Below are 16,295 nucleotides of genomic sequence, written 5' to 3'. Positions count from 1 at the left end.
TTGTCTTGCTGTTGAATGAACCACCAGTCAATGAGTTTTGAGACATTTGTTTGAACCTGAGCAGATAGGATGTGTCTATACACTTCAGAATTCATTATGCTATTACCATCAGCAGTTGTATCATCAATGAAGATAAGTGAGCCAGTACCTTCAGCAGCCATACATGCCCAGGCCATAACACCCCCACCACCGTGTTTCACAGATGAGGTGTTATGCTTTGGATCTTGGGCAGTTCCTTATCTCCTCCATATTTTGCTCTTGCCATCACTCTGATAAAAGTCTCATCTGTCCACAAGACCTTTTTCCAGAACTGTAATTGCTCTTTTAAGTACTTCTTGGCAAACTGTAACCTGGCCATCCTATTTTTGCGGCTAACCAGTGGTTTGCATCTTGCAGTGTAGCCTCTGTTTTTCGGTACATGAAGTCTTCTGCAGACAGTGGTCATTGACAAATCCACACCTGACTCCTGAAGAGTGCCTCCGATCTGTTGGACAGGTGTTTGGGGATTTATTTTATCATAGAGAAAATTATTCTGTCATCAGCGGTGGAGGTCTTCCTTGGCCTGCCAGACCCTTTGTGATTAGTAAGCTCACCAGTGCTCTCTTTCTTCTTAATGATGTTCCAAACAGCTGATTTTGGTAAGCCTAAGGTTTGGCTGATGTCTCTAACAGTTTTATTCTTGTTTCTCAGTCTCATAATGGCTTCTTTGTCTTTCATTGGCACAACTTTGATCCTCATGTTGATAAACACCAATACAAGTTTCCAAATGTGTAGGAAAGACTGGAGGAAAGACTAGGCCCTGAGAGTTCTCTTATACCTGCATCAATTACACCAGAGCAATTACAAATGCCTGTCAAGCCATGTGTCCCAAACATTATGGTGCCCTGAAATGGGGGGGACTATGTATAAACACTGCTGTCATTTCTACATGGTGAAACCAAAATGTATAAAAATACCCTTTAATAAAATCTGACAATGCGCACTTTAACCGCATGTGAATTTTTCTATTACAAATCTCAAATTGTGGAGTACAGAGGCAAATGAATAAATGATGGGTCTTTGTCCCAAACATTATGGAGGGCACTGTATGTATGGTATTATCTAAATTGGGTAAGAAGTAGGTATGTTACAAAACCTACCTGAATCGCCATTGGGAATCTGCCCACAGCCAGGTCCGCGATTTTGGCGCTGTTTGGAGGGGGCGGGTTTAAAACGCGATTTTTACTAGGCTGTACTAATCGCAGATGTTCAGCCTAGTAAATCATTAACGAAAAATCGCTGCGAGACCCGGTCGCAAAAGGTATTATTAGTTTTATAGGCCTCGATAATATAGTTATAATAGTTTTAAAATTACTGTCTCATTCCGCAACCTCTCGCAGCCCCAGGGTTTTATAAAGCAAACAGTTAAAGGTATGTACCTTATTTTTACATTAAATGGGGCATATATATAACCCTGTATATCAAGTTATCTATAGCGAGTAGTTCATTTTGGGCTTTTTATATCCCGCAGTATTTTTCTCGGCATTTGAGGGCACTAATCCAGCGCGATGTCAACATTCTAAAACCAGCCGTTCACATGAACCACTAGAAAGCCGATTTAAATGGGCATTTATTTACAAGCAATTGAACACTAAATTCCTTCCATTTGGCCTATAAATTAATGTAAATTAGATATAAAAATCATGTTACATTGTGAATTATTTGTGAATAATCTTTGGACACTTAGGCTATTTAAAAATGTTAATCTTTCCTTAAGAAATGGGCTTTTGATTATCCAAGATCACAGCTTTTTTGTAATGTCCATTGAAAATCAATAGGGAACAAGATGCTAATTTCCGAGTATGAAAATGGCCATAACTTTTTTAATACTTGAGATATGAAAGTGAATTTGGTGTCAAATTAAACTTATTGTTATGCTTTATCTGATGGGATTGCAGACTTGATTTTTAAAATCTCAAAATTTTGTAACATTGCTATAAGAAGGAACTGCAGATGCTGGTTTACACCAAAGATAGACATAAAATGCTGTAGTAAATCAGCGGGACAGGCAGCATCTCTGACGAAAAGGATGGGCAAGACCAGAGTCTGAATAAGGGCTGAGACCCGAAATGTCACCCATTCCTCCTCTACAGAGATGCTGCCTGTTATAAAGTTACTCCAGCATTTTGTCTATCTTCAGTATTATGTGAATTGATGGGATCGGATGCAAAACAAACTTTTTCACTGTGCCTCGGTACGCCTGACAATAATACTAAACCCAAACATGTTGAACATACAAGACGAAGGATATGAAGCCTGAAATGTGATGTTATAGGACAGGAGAAACAAGGAACTGCAGGTGCTGGTTTACAAAAAATGGCACAAAGTGCTGGAGTAACTCAGCAGGTCAGGCAGCATTTCTGGCGAACATGGATAAGTGATGCTTCGGGACGAGGCTAAAGAATGCTGATGAATGTTTCCCAGAGATGCTGCCTGACCTGCTGAGTTACTTGAGCACTCTGTGTCTTGTTTTATTACGGGACAGTGCAGGGTCGAGGGAGTGAGTGCTTACTCTTGCACTTCATTTGCACGTTCGTGTAAATACAAATCTGAGCAAACTCATTTGATTCTACAACATAACCATGAATCCTCACTTAGTACCAGTTTATAATAAATGTGTAACTGATCTTAATCAAGTATTGGGGTTCAAATAAAAAGGGTAATTACTCAGTTATTCTCTATGGCATAGAACTTCATCAACTCCGTGATATCGATACATTTTGGCAGTCTAAGGAACGACAACTGGGGTTTTCATCAGATCTTTATTCAAAAGTTCGATTTCCAGTATACAGGTTCTTCAGACACGTCTGCCCACAACGGTGGTCAGCGCTGAACTAACGCGCGCAAGTAAAAACTGCGCATTACAAGCGGCCCCTCCCAAGTCACATGACCGCGGCTTCCAAACACCGGGTTCGATCTCTGCGTAGGCCAGCAGGCGTCGCTACAACGGTCTGATCATAGTATGTGAATCATAAATTATGGATTGGGGGCGGGGTGGGGGGGGGGGGGGGGGGGGGTAGGTAGATAAACACATGAGAGGTGTTCACATGAATAGGAAGATAAATAGATCTGCAAAAGAAAGAGGTGGGAAGAGCCGAACATGGAGCCTAAACCACAGAATGGGTCAGTTGGGCTGAATGATCTGTTCCCCATTTTACAGCACTCTATATAATTCTTCCAAACTAGTCTGAGTGAACCCAGATTTCCTTGCTTGTGGCTGTAACCTATCCACATTGCCAGATTCCTCTTAGTCTGAAAATGTTGAACAAATCTATTAGCACACCTTATCAAATACCTTCTAAAAAAACAAGTATGCTGTATGCAATACATTTCCTTTTTTTATCTGAAGAAGGGTCTCGTCTCGAAACGTCACCTTCTCTCCAGTGATGCTGCCTGTCCCAATGAGTTACTCCAGCATTTTGTGTCTATCTTCGGTTTAAACCAGCATCTGCAGTTCCTTCCTACACACAACTCTTTTCTTTATTCGATTGGATAGATTTGTCACAAATGACTGGTCTTTAGCAGTACTGTACCATCTATCCACTATTAAATGTTTAACTTGCCTACCAATGACATCTGATGAGACTGAAGAAGGTCCATCTGTCTCCTCAGATCCTGGTGAACTTCTACCGCTGCACCATCGAGAGCATCCTTACCAACTGCATCACAGTATGGTATGGCAACTGCTCTGTCTCCGACCGGAAGGCATTGCAGAGGGTGGTGAAAATTGCCCAACGCATCACCGTTTCCACGCTCCCCTCCATTGAGTCTGTCCAAAGCAAGCGCTGTCTGCGGAGGGCACTCAGCATCGCCAAGGACTGCTCTCACCCCAACCATGGACTGTTTACCCCTCCTACCATCCGGGAGGCGCTACAGGTCTCTCCGTTGCCGAACCAGCAGGTCGAGGAACAGCTTCTTTCCGGCGGCTGTCACTCTACTCAACAACGTACCTCGGTGACTGCCAATCACCACCCCCCCCCCCCCACTTATTATTTTTTTTTAATTCAAATCGTTTGCTATGTCGCTCTTCAAGGGAGATGCTAAATGCATTTCGTTGTCTCTGTACTGTACACTGACAATGACAATTAAAATTGAATCTGAATCTGAATCTGATCTTTTAAAAAAAATTTAGTCACAGTATTTGGAATGTTGTTGGTGTCTTCCTGCACAGACCAGTCGACTGGGTCCACTTCTACAGTATTAATGCTGTTTGCAATGGACTGGAAGGTCAATGGCATGAGGGAATTCTTGAGATGTATTTATAAGCTGCACAGCATTTAAAATCTACTTGCAAGTTCATTTCATTTTAGAAACTCATTTCCAGGCTCCCAGAGCAGTTAATTATTTTATAGTTTTTTATGAGCCACACTATACAAAACCGAGATGGCTGCCTTATCCCAGAGGGGGAAATACGGTCTTTGCATTTTGCAACAAAAGCTTTCTCCCAATTCTCTCTTTCCATTCATTCTTTCTGCTGCTGCTGCCCATGCATGGTTCGGAGGGGTTCAGTCTTTGCAGCGAGTGCCTTTGACGTCACTCAGTATTTGCAGCCTGTGCTATTGTCTTACTGTGTCTGGTCTCGGCTCTTCATTCAGACTCACTGCAGCAGCGCTGGGCTGTGGCAACTCGCTTGCCCTTCCTTTCATTTCTGTGTGATCTCCAGCAGGAGCCTGTTTGGCATTCACTTGCAGGGGGAGATGTAAGCGGTATTTGTCTGGGACTGTTGTGTGCGGGATCAGCTTTCACGCTTGAGCAGGAGAGCTACGAGCTGCCAGCCGCAGAGTGGGGCTGCATTGTCTACTCTCATGACCCCTGCTGCCGTGTAGCTCATCTCTTTGCAGCATCTCAACCAGCCATGTTCGGCACCGAGTCGTCATGTAAGTACAGTACAGTACAGGGCCAGTTCTAGTAACAATTAGCCTCTTAAACCTTGTGCCAACGTGTTGTTTTATTGCATGCGAGCAGTTTCAGCCGCACAATGAATTCGCAGCTCCCCCTTTAGAATAGACACCAGCGGGTCTGGACGGTTCATGCCACTGTATGTGTTTGAGAGAATTTAAGAGAATGATTTTGTGTTTCTGTGAACGTTGTCTACGACGTGTGTCAACAACACAAACGTGTTCAGGCTGCCCAAGATAACAGACATAATGTCCTTGGGGCAATAGCAATAAAGCAGGCAGCAAGGCGTGGAGAGAGGCTGGGTTTGCACAACAGGGAATCTGCTGCTTGCTCAGAAAATCATTGGAGTCACTTTACTACAGGACATGTTGCTGAATGTTTCGAGGCCTAATCACAGGAATGTGCAGGGGAGTTGATGGAGTTGTAAAATCCTAGAAACTCCTTGTATTCCTTGTGTAAGCGTGTAACATGTTCCCTTTAATGAAGGCGATGCAACTATTGTTCTCTGCAGAGCATTGAAGATCAGGATATAGTCTCTCTACTGTGTGTCCCCCTGCCTCTATCATTTGTTACTGGAGGTCCAGACATTCATTGCATGCTCCGGTCGTCTCCTGTTTAAGATGCTGGAGCGTTGAATAGCAGTGGACATCGCTTTAGCGGCTGGGCAAACGAATGCGTGTGTGAGCTGTTGTGAAGAGCACCGTCATTTGTATGAGGCTGCAGAGAGTCTGTTATCGTGAAGTGAGCTCTCTCTCCTTGTATGACAAAGCTGTCTGCGCTTTGCCTCCAGTCCACGCTTGTGTTCTCTGTGCTGCCCTGGTTACCAGGTTGCAGTGGCTGAAAATTGATACCTCATGCAAGCTGGCATAGTGAGTATGGGGTTTGCGATGGTATCCTGTGGGTGATGCATTGTCCCTGTTCCCCCTTTTGCAAGAGGAGTGTGTCGATAACATGCAGGCTGCTGCTGCACAAAAAGAGTAGCGTTTAAATTGTTGTTCATCACAACAATATTCTTCTCCACCCTTGAGGTAGTGATGTGATGTGGCGACAATTAATTATCTTCTTTGTTAATTGTAACAACCTAAATGAATCAAGTGGGTCTATTTTGGAGGGTCTATATTGCGGACAATGTTTATATTTTGACCTGTGGATGTGATGGAGATTCATATCCTGAGGGCTTTGTAGTTTATCTTCTGCAAATGACTCCAGAAGCAGAACGACAAAATGGCAGTGTTCACTGCGGTACTTTCAATTTTAGTTTTATGAAAGAGCTCCAATAAAATGTTTAGTTTGGCGTTGTACATCTTGGTGACCCTGCTCTTGACAATTGATTTAGCAGGCAAGCGGTGTTGTTTTCTTTCCCCTGCTATTCTGAGAGCTGCCATGTATTTGAAACCCTGCAGCCAAAACTGGGAGCTGAGAGGATTAAACATGGGGTCTCTCTGTCAGGACTGAAAATCTGTGCGTGGATTGCTATCTCCACATCTTATCTCTTGTCAGCTAAATGACCTGTCATATTTCTTTTCAAACAACAAAAAAGCGAGTTAAGGAACACAAAAATACTGCCCTGTGTCTTTGATGGAGAGGCAATTGGAAGGGAAGGAAACATTGTCTGGTTTTATTGACTGTTCATGTATTTAGTGTAGTCTTTTTACAAAATAGAATGAAAATCAGTCAAACTCAATCAATTATTTGCTTTCATTTCTAATTGATTTACCTTTTCCCCCTAATACAAGATGAATTATATGACCATGTTGAACGGGGCTAAGCTCACTTGTATTTGAAGTGATTCTGGAAGAATGCAAAAGAAACATGATGCAATTAGCAAAAATAAAGAGCAGCTTCAGATCTCTATTGATTAGCATGGCTGCTTTCTGAAGGGTGGTTGTAACATTTTCCCACAAGGGTTATTATTTGTTGCAATTCTGGTCAAAAAGACTAAAGAATGCTTCTTAAAATTGGTAGGAATTAATTGGGTGTTAATTGTTCCACATCATGGACAGCAATGCTGACCTTAGACTGATCAAGTGGTTTATGGTGCGATGGGCTGTGATACCAAGGGCACTGGTTGTAGCGTTGAGAAGAAACCGGCTTAATTAACGGTCTCCAGCTTGTTTTCATTAAAATGACCCCCCCCCCCAATAAATACTGAGCACAAATGTACAGTTTTATGCTGTGACTGGCAAAGGGGGTGATACCTCGGTACCAATTAATTTGGATTATTAGTGTAGGAAGGGACTGCAGATACTGGTTTAAACTGAAGATAGGCACAAAAAAAAGCTGGAGTAACTCTGTGGGTCAGACAGCATCTCTGGAGAAAAGGAACAGGCGATGTTTCGGGTCGAGACCCTTCTTCAGACACTCTCAAATTACTCCAGCTTTTTTTGTCTAATTTGGATTATTGGCTGGGCTCGTGTGGCATTTGGGATTAATTATATAATAATAATATATTTAATTTTTATAGCGCTTTTCTAAGACTCAAAGTCGCTTTACAATAGTAACAGACAATAGCAAATGTAAAGAACGATGGCATGAAATGACCAGTATATTTTATTCCACTGGGGATAATCTAGAAAGATGGGTACATCGTGGTTTTAATTGTGTTTATCAAGTTAAAATAAGATGATTATTATTAAAATTTCAAAATGGCATCTTCTCCACTATTTTGAGGATGCAACATCTTCGAGCTCTTCTGTTGTTGAGTTTGCTGTACTTAACGTGCGTACACTTGGTCGTCAGGCAATGAGTGTTCACTCGGGTACAGTCATACCCGAAGCCAATGAATAGATTGCCAAAAAAAACCCAAACTGCTGGAGTAATGCAGCGTGTCAGGCAAGATCTCAAGAGGACATGGATAGGTGATGTTTTGGATTGGGGCCCTTCTTTAGACTGATTGTAGTAGGCGGGCAGGAAGCTGGAAGAGGGGTGGGGGACTGGATAAAGTCTGGCAAGTGAGAGGGGTGTGCTTGTCAGATGGGTGAACAAAGCCTAGTGATGGAAAGAAGATGAGAGGAGTGAAATGCAAAGCTGGAGGGATATAGGCGAGAGGAGAAAGGGAAAGGAGAAAGTGGGATAAATGGGTACGAACTAGGGTTTGTTAATCTTGGCCTAAAACAGTAACTACTTTTCCAGCCATACAAATAAAACATGATATTGAGGCAGGGGAAGTGAATGGAAAAGCTGGTGGTTTTGCAGATAGTGAAGATGGTTGTGAACGATTGCAGCAGGATGTGGATCGATTGGCCAGGTGGGCAGAGGAATGGTTGATGGATTTTAATACAGAGAAGTGTGAGGTGTTGCATTTTGGGATGTCGAACAAGGGCAGGACATACACAGTGAATGGTAGGGCTCTGGGTAGTGTTGTAAAGCAGAGGGATCTAGGAGTGCAGATGCATGGTTCCTTGAAGGTCGAGTCGCAGGTAGTTAAGGTGGTCAAAAAGGCTTTTGGGACTTTGGCCTTAATCAGTCAGAGTATTGAGTATAGAAGTTGGAAGGTCATGTTGCAGTTGTATAAGGTGTTGGTGAGACCGCATTTAGAATATTGCATTCAGTCTGGGCATCATGTTATAGGAAAGATATTGTCAAGTTTGAAAGGGTTCAGAAAATATTTATGAGGATGTTGGCAGGATGAGAGGGTGTGAGCTAAAGGTTGAGGTTGAGTAGGCTGGGCCTCTATTCCATGGAGCGCAGGAGGATGAGGGGAGATCTTATGGAGGTATACAAAATCATGAGAGGAATCGATCGGGTACATACACAGAGTATTTTGCCCAGAGTAGGGAAATCGAGGACCAAAGGACATAGGTTCAAGGTGAAGGGGGAAAGATTTAATAGGAATCCGAGGGGTAACCTTTTTCACACATAGGGTGGGGGGGGGGGGGGGGTGTGGAACAAGCTGAACCAGAAGAGGTAGTTGAGGCAGGGACTATCCCATCGTTTAAGAAACAGTTGGACAGGTACATGAATAGGACAGGTTTGGAGGCATATAGATCAAGCGCAGGCAAGTGGGACTAGTGCAGCTGGGACATTGTTGGCAGTGTGGGTGAGTTGGGCTGAAGGGCCTGTTTCCACACTGTATCACTCTATGACTCTAAGGGTGTAGGTATTTGGGGGTGGTGATACATGGCAAAGTTGAGGTCAGGATAAACATGAAGTGATTGTGGAACTGCAGCAATCACTGCTCTTGTATGAAAACATGCATCTCAGGGAAATTCTTTGTGAAGCGATAAAGAGGTAATGTGGGCCGCTGGGGAAATTAACCTAGATGTTACGAAGGGTATGGAACCACATTTGTATTCTTCTCAGGTGAGAAGTGAATGCCACTGACTTACAAACATAACATTGTGATGGGTAAATACAACTCTGCTCATCTATCTGCACGTTTCACATTTGAACACCCAGCCATGCTCAGGCCCGCCCGAAAACCTCACGCATTGTTTTGTTACCACTGCTGAAGATTTGAATTGAATTTAAAGTGTGTAGGGAAGAACTGCAGATGCTAGTTTAAATCAAAGGTAGACACAAAATGCGGGAGTCACTCAGCGGGACAGGCAGCCTCTCTGGAGAGAAGGAACGGGTGACGTTTCGGGTCGAGACCCTTCTTCAGTCTGCTACCTGTCCCGCTGAGTTTACTCCAGCATTGAATTTAAAGTGTTGCTTTGAACTGGACATTCGGGTCAGCTGTGTTATTAAGCGCATAAAAATGCAATGTCTGAAGAAGGGTTTTGGTCCGAAACGTCGCCTATTTCCTTCGCTCCATAGATGCTGCTGCACCCGCTGAGTTTCTCCAGCATTTTTGTGTACCAATGCTCTTTTACTGTTACTTTGGAAGTAAATCCTCCGTGGTTAAGGCACGTGCTGGGTTTCACGTCTACTTGCTCTTCTGTTGTTGAGTTTGCTGTACTTAACATGGTAGTCAGGGAGTCTGTGTTCACTCATGCTGCTTATTGCAATATTTCTGTCCTGTTACCCATTCAGTACAAATGGGAAACAATGGAATTGGAAAAGGCACTAAACTCTTCCTTCCCACTGCAACTTGACAAACCATCCTTACTACCCCAAAAGCCAAAGTAGCTGTACCTAGCTGCACGTGCCTGCAATCTTCATAAATGCCAGGACAAAATGCTACTATGAATGCTTATTCAATGCTGGAGTAACTCAGCAGGTCAGGCAGCATCTTTAGAGAACACGAACAGGTGACCTTTCAGGTCGGGACCCTTCTTCAGATCCAAAACGTCAAAAAGGAAGTTCAGGGCTAACTTCTCAATCCGAATAGCTGCTACCACAAGAAGTAGTAGATAGTGAGCTATCTAGTAATCGGCACGCAACAAAAGCTTTTCCATACACGTGACAATAAACTAAACTCATCTGGAAACAACAACAGGCCATTCATGACAAAGAGTGGAAGTGTGAAACTCAATATTGATCTTCCCCACCGTACATTATTCAAACCTTCCAATATAACTATCTTCATTATCTGTACAATGAAGAGAAATGGAAGCTATGCTGGAATGGTTGAGTAAAGTACTGTGGAGAAGATTAGTATTGAGTATAAACACTTCCACTTTTGGCATTGATGGCCTGTTGCTGTTTTCTATGTAATTCTAACTATTTAAAATATCAGTTCCAAAATAGGGATTTGATAGTAAGTGTAACACAATTAAGCCCCACCCCCCACCCCCGAACCCCACCCCACCACAGTATTCTTGTAAAAATGGGCCTAGCAAATTAGTGACCAGAATTGGCATTCTTTATGATTGTCACCCTACTGCCAATCTGAAAGTGAAGGTGGCATTTAATGTTTTCTGGCCAGATGTTGAAACTAGTTGTGTAGTTAATAATTCTTCACAGTAGCTATTGGGTCAGCTTCACATTTGCATTTGGGAGGATATTTGATGTACCTTGCAGAGTGTAAAAACATTAAAATATTACATTTCACGTTTTTAATATAAATACATCTCAGGAGTCACATTTTCTGTGAAAATTAACAAATAATGTTCTGAAAAATGTCAAATGAGAGGAAATCCTTGGGAAAACCAAAGGTTCAATATCAGAATAGGCGAAGTGAAAAATCCTAAATTTAATATCCATTGCAAAGATATACAGAAATGTGATGGATTGTGTTGTGGAAGGTTATTAATTAAAATATAAATTGACTTTTACATCAAATACAGAATTTTTCTTTTTATTTCAAATCTTTTCAAATTTGAAATTCAAATTTATTTTAAGGCTTGGATAGAGTGAATGTGGAGAGGATATTTGCACTGACTAGTGGGAGAGTCTAGGACTCAGAATTAAAGGACGCTCCTTTCGGAAGGCGATGTGGGGGAATTTCTTTAGTCAGAGGATGGTGAATCTGTGGAATTCTTTGCCACAGACGGCTGCGGAGGCCAAGTCAATGGATATTTTTAAAGCAGAGATAGATTCTTGATTAGTACGGGTGTCAGGGGATATGGGGAGAAGGCAGGAGAATAGGGTTAGGAGGGAGATCAGTCAGATTGAGTAGACTTGATGGGCCGAATGGCTTAATTCTGCACCTAATCCTTCTGAACGTATGACCTTTTTTATTATGCATTTCTAGTCCGACTGTGTGTACTGAACCTATACCCAATGTACCTGGGTTCATTTATTTTTTATAATGCTTTCTGCAGGTACTTGGTCAGCATTTACAATCTTTAGTCATAGAGTCATACAGAGTAGAAGCAGCAGATTCGGGGCACCTTGCCCAAACCTACCCCCATTCCTCACCTGCACTTGTCCCATCTGCCTACGTTTGGCCCATATTGCTCAACCTATACCTATCGATGTACTTATCTAAATGCATCTTAAAAGTTCCGATAGTAAACGTTTAGTGTTCTTTTTAACTGTCTCATTCTGTCTGTGTGGAGTTTGAATGTTTTCCCGGCGGCTGTATGGGTTTCCTCCGGTTGCTCCAGTTTCCTCCCACATCCCAACGACATTGGGGTTTGTAGATTACTTGACCTTTGTAAAATTGCCGTTACTGTGTAAGGAGTGGATGAGAAAGTGGGATAACATAGAACCTGTGTGTACTGGTAATTAATGGTCGGCTGAACACGATGGGCAGAAGGGCCTGTTTCTATGCTGTATAATGAGACACCAGTAAAGTTAGCCTTCACTTAGCAATTCTCTCACTGCATCCGCAACTCTTGGTTGAAATCAGGCACGTGCCGTGAGTAATTATTCAGGGTAGGCACTAGGCACTTAAAAATCGTAAAAATCTGCGAATGCGCAGAAAACCGTGAAGACCGCGCATGCACTTGCAAAACCCGCGCACGCACAGATCGGTCCGATGGGCAGTCAGTCGACTTGTGGAAAATCTTAAAAACTGCGCATGCGCGGATTGGTCTCCTCTCCTGTGGGCATGCATGCAGTCCATGGTGTAAAGGCAGAATTTCAACTGCCTTTACCGCCAGTTGTAAGTGAAGGTTTGAAGCAGTGCTCACAGCACGTGAGTTGATCGTAGTCACGCGTATTACATGTACTACGGATGAAAGGCACGGGAGAATTATGCCTACCTAAGATCGATAATTAAAATAATACCCATTTAATAATAAATACTGAATTTAATAACTGAATTGGAAATCTTTACTATTTATATTTGCTAATCACCTTTTTATAATTCTAGTCAGGGTAGGCACTGCAAACCTTGCCTACCCTGGCGTGCCTGGTTGAAATCCCACCTTTGATACTTGGGTACAAAGACTAGGTTACAGGCTGAATGGCCTGACTCCATGTGGCAACTCTGAAACTGGTGCAGTGGTAGAGTGGCTGCCATACCCGGGTTTGATACTGACTGTGGACGCTGTCTGTCTGTAGTTTGCACGTTCTCCCTGTGACCGCGGGCGTTTTCTCCGGGTGCTTCGGTTTCTTCGCACACTCCAAAGATGTACAGGTTTGTAAGATAATTGGCTGGGTATAAATTTAAATTGTTCCGAATGTGTGCAGGATAGTGTTAATGTGCGGGGATTGCTGGTCGGTGCAGACTTGGTGGGCCGAAGGGCCTGTTCTACACTGTATCTCTAAACTCAACTAAACTAAAACTAAACGGAACCAATTTGTAAGTTTTCTTTTTCCTCTTGTTACTGCGATCATTAACATGGCCCGCATATTTGTTACAATGTGTGAAAATTAAATTGCAGCGTCTCACAATAGCTGTTACTTTAACAAAATCCATTTAGAAGTCAAGAAACAGATTCTTATTGAATGAGTTTTCCAGTCCCATCTGTTGACCTTTGCAGATGACATGTTGGTTCCAGCTCTTTAACTGACAGCAGCCCTGGGGCAACGAAGAGAGGTCAAATTAATATCCACTGAAAAAATATCTTCATAGTAGATGATCCCTGAGATTATTTTAATAAATCAGCCGTCTTAGCTTTTACCTTTTGTGCTGGGAATAAGATTGTGCAATTTTTAATGATGGGACACTGTTGCATTTTAAAAAGAGGCATAACCAATATCCATAAAATACCATTTAAATTGTTGATCCGAGTTTATGGTTTCAGAGAATTCAGCTGCAATGGCAGAAACAGGTGGTAACTGAGAGATATTGTTTTCCTCTTGCAGTTTTGCCACAGAGATTGAATTCAAAGTCATTTGAAAAGTTATTAGTATAAAAGAAATGCGTAATACTCTGCCTTCTCCAGAAGCTCGTGACAAACAGATAGGAAAAAGCTGGTATTTGGGTCATATCTTTCATGACCTCGGGTCATCCAGATGCACATCAAAGCCAGCAAAGTATCTTTGAAGTGTAGACCTTGTGCTATTGCAGGGAATGGAGCAACTAGTTCTTGCACGGAAAGGCCTCTGGAAAATTGATGCAGTGCATCACTACAGAATCTACTTTTAGATATCAGCCGAACAAATGTTAGAATTTGATATTTTTTTAATCTAAAAACTCTGAGAATTTTTAAATGCTCACAGCCAAAATCTTGATTGAATATTTTACTCGAAAGGCAGCAGCTTTGAAACTAGAGTAATCCCACAGTCCTGATGAAGGGTGTCGACCTGAAAAATAGACCATCCATCTGCCTCCTCGGATGCTGCCTGACCCACTGAGTTCATCCAGCTTGTTTTACACTCATTCACTCGACCAATACCACCCTCAGCCCTGAGAGGGCTCAACATTGTGGAAACTGCTGCATTTTAGAGACAAATTAGACTTTGTTGCCAAGTGTCCAACCAAGAGTATCTGATGAAGTCACAAGAGAATTACTGAGTGAGAGCCCTGTCCCACTGTACGTGTTCATTCAATAGTTCTCCCGAGTTTGCCCTGATTCGAACTCTGAGATTTACGATAATAGCCGCTCGTAGGTACTCGGGGCTCTCGTGGACGCTTTTCAACGTTGAAAAATCTTCACGAGTCTTCCCGAGCTTACCGCATTTCCCGAGTGCCTGCCATTAGCATTATGAGCCGGTAAAAGACGTCCTCGAGCTCCGACGTACCTGCTACGTACGTTCTACGTGTTTCCATGAGTTTGATTTTTTTTAAAACTCGGGAGAGCTCTTGAATGAACTCGTACAGTGGGACAGAGCTTTTAAGGCTGACTTTCATTTGAGCTGATTATACTGTTTAGTTAAGCAGCACGGCATGGAGACAAGCCCTTTGGCCCACCGGGTCCACACCTACCATTGATCACCCATTCACACCAGTTCTCTTATCCAACTTTCTAGTCCACTCCCTATGCATTAGGGACAATTTTACAGAGGCCAATTAACTTGCAGATCCAGTCATCTTTGTGATGTGGAAGAAAACCCGATCACCAGGAGGAAACCCAGAGAGTATATGCAAACCCTACACAGATGAGTTTGTGCGACACGGTGGCGCAGCGGTAGAGTTGCTGCCTTACACCGCTTGCAGCGCTGGAGACCCGGGTTCGATCCCGACTACGGGTGCCGTCTGTACGGACTTTGTACGTTCTCCCCGTGACCTGCGTGGGTTTTCTCCGAGATCTTCGGCTTCCTCCCACACTCCAAAGACGTACAGGTGTGTATGTTAATTGGCTTGGTATAAGTGTAAATTGTCCTTAGTGTGTGTAGGCTAGTGTTAATATGCGGGGATCGCTGGTTGGCGCGGAACCGGTGGGCCAAACAGCCTGTTTCCACACTGTATCTCCAAACTAAACTAAACTAAAAACTAAAGATAACTCCCGAGGTTGAGATGGAACCAAGTTCACTGCCCCTGTGAAGTTGCAGTGTTACCAGCTGCACCATTGTGCCGTCCCATGTCGTTCACAGCTTCTACTCCTCCCCTACCTAGCTACGTTACTTATCTGAGCTAGTTTGACTAGTGCACGCTATGACATGTTGTATGTCAGTGGATGGAATAATTTTCGTCTTGAAGCAATGAGGGAAATCATCCCATGGTTTCATAGTTACATCTCATTCCTATTTGCTCAGCATTTCCTTCATTCATGCAGGTTCATGGTATACAATAGGGTGCAAAAAATGTCACAAGGCACCAGAGGTTTCTCTTTTGTATTCTTTAACTAGGCATCTGCATGAGAATTTAGGACCGAAGATTGGAGAGTGTCAATATTTTGTGTAAAATGATTTCCACTAACTAGAATGACAGGATAACAGTAAAAATAATTAATGGTGTTAGTTTTCCACAATTTCATTTGGGAGTCATACAGAAGTGAAGAATGTTTCCCCTTTTACTTATCACGCACTATGCCCCATCTTAGTTTGTAGGGAGAAGTTTTCCTAAAGCAAGGGCTTCCTCTGGGTGCTCCGTTTTTTTCAGACCACGTTCCAAAGTGGTGTGGGTTTGTAGGTTTATTAGCCTCTGTGTACATTGCCCCTTCGTGTGGATGAGAAAGTGGGATATCATAGAACTAGTGTGAATGGGAGATAGATTGTCAGCCTCAACTCGATGGACGAAGGGCCTGTTTCCATGCCGTATCTCTAAAATGACACCTCCTGAGATTTGCTGCACACCCCTCCAAAGTGGCAGCTAAGGACTGATGTGTGTTATGCCCCGAGGACTTGACAGAGGCAGTGCTGTGTTACAAGACATGGAGAAGTTAAAGAGGCATGTTAAGAACATTATAGAGGTCTTGGTGGCGTGCAGGGGGAGGGGAGCAGGGGCTAGTGATGGATTCCAAGGAAAATGGTCTTGATTGATTTTAGAAACTGAACAATCGTTTCACCAATAACAGTCAGGAACATGTGATAGGTAAATGTAAACAAACTATAAAACTTAATTGTCAACTGTCCATGGCACAAACTGACAGCAATTACTGACAGTAAAACATTCTGTGGCTTCTTGTCTTTCTGCCTGTGTCTTGTCAATCTGGTAGTGAGGTTATCATGATTGGCTCAGTTCTAAATCACTGCAAAGA

General features: G+C 42.9%; 1 protein-coding gene across 9 annotated transcripts in view; it reads left to right on the top strand.

Annotated features, from left to right (window-relative positions):
• Window positions 1-16,295, top strand: part of LOC129706508 (suppressor of tumorigenicity 7 protein homolog) — a 182,047-nt gene that overhangs the window by 55,610 nt on the left and 110,142 nt on the right. The window contains exon 1 of one of the 9 annotated variants that reach the window (XM_055650863.1): window positions 4,603-4,916. The exons of 7 other annotated variants lie outside the window; for them this stretch is intronic. In XM_055650863.1, coding sequence (XP_055506838.1) covers window positions 4,895-4,916 — 22 coding nt within the window. In that variant the 5' untranslated portion in view covers window positions 4,603-4,894. Of the gene's footprint in view, window positions 1-4,602; window positions 4,917-5,318; window positions 5,808-16,295 lie in introns of those variants that run through there. One more of the 9 variants, XM_055650864.1, reaches the window with a different exon arrangement.

This window comes from Leucoraja erinacea, chromosome 19 (assembly GCF_028641065.1).
Source record: "Leucoraja erinacea ecotype New England chromosome 19, Leri_hhj_1, whole genome shotgun sequence".
In the NCBI taxonomy this organism is placed as follows: Eukaryota; Metazoa; Chordata; class Chondrichthyes; order Rajiformes; family Rajidae; genus Leucoraja; species Leucoraja erinaceus.
This window is presented reverse-complemented; position numbering and strand designations above follow the sequence as displayed.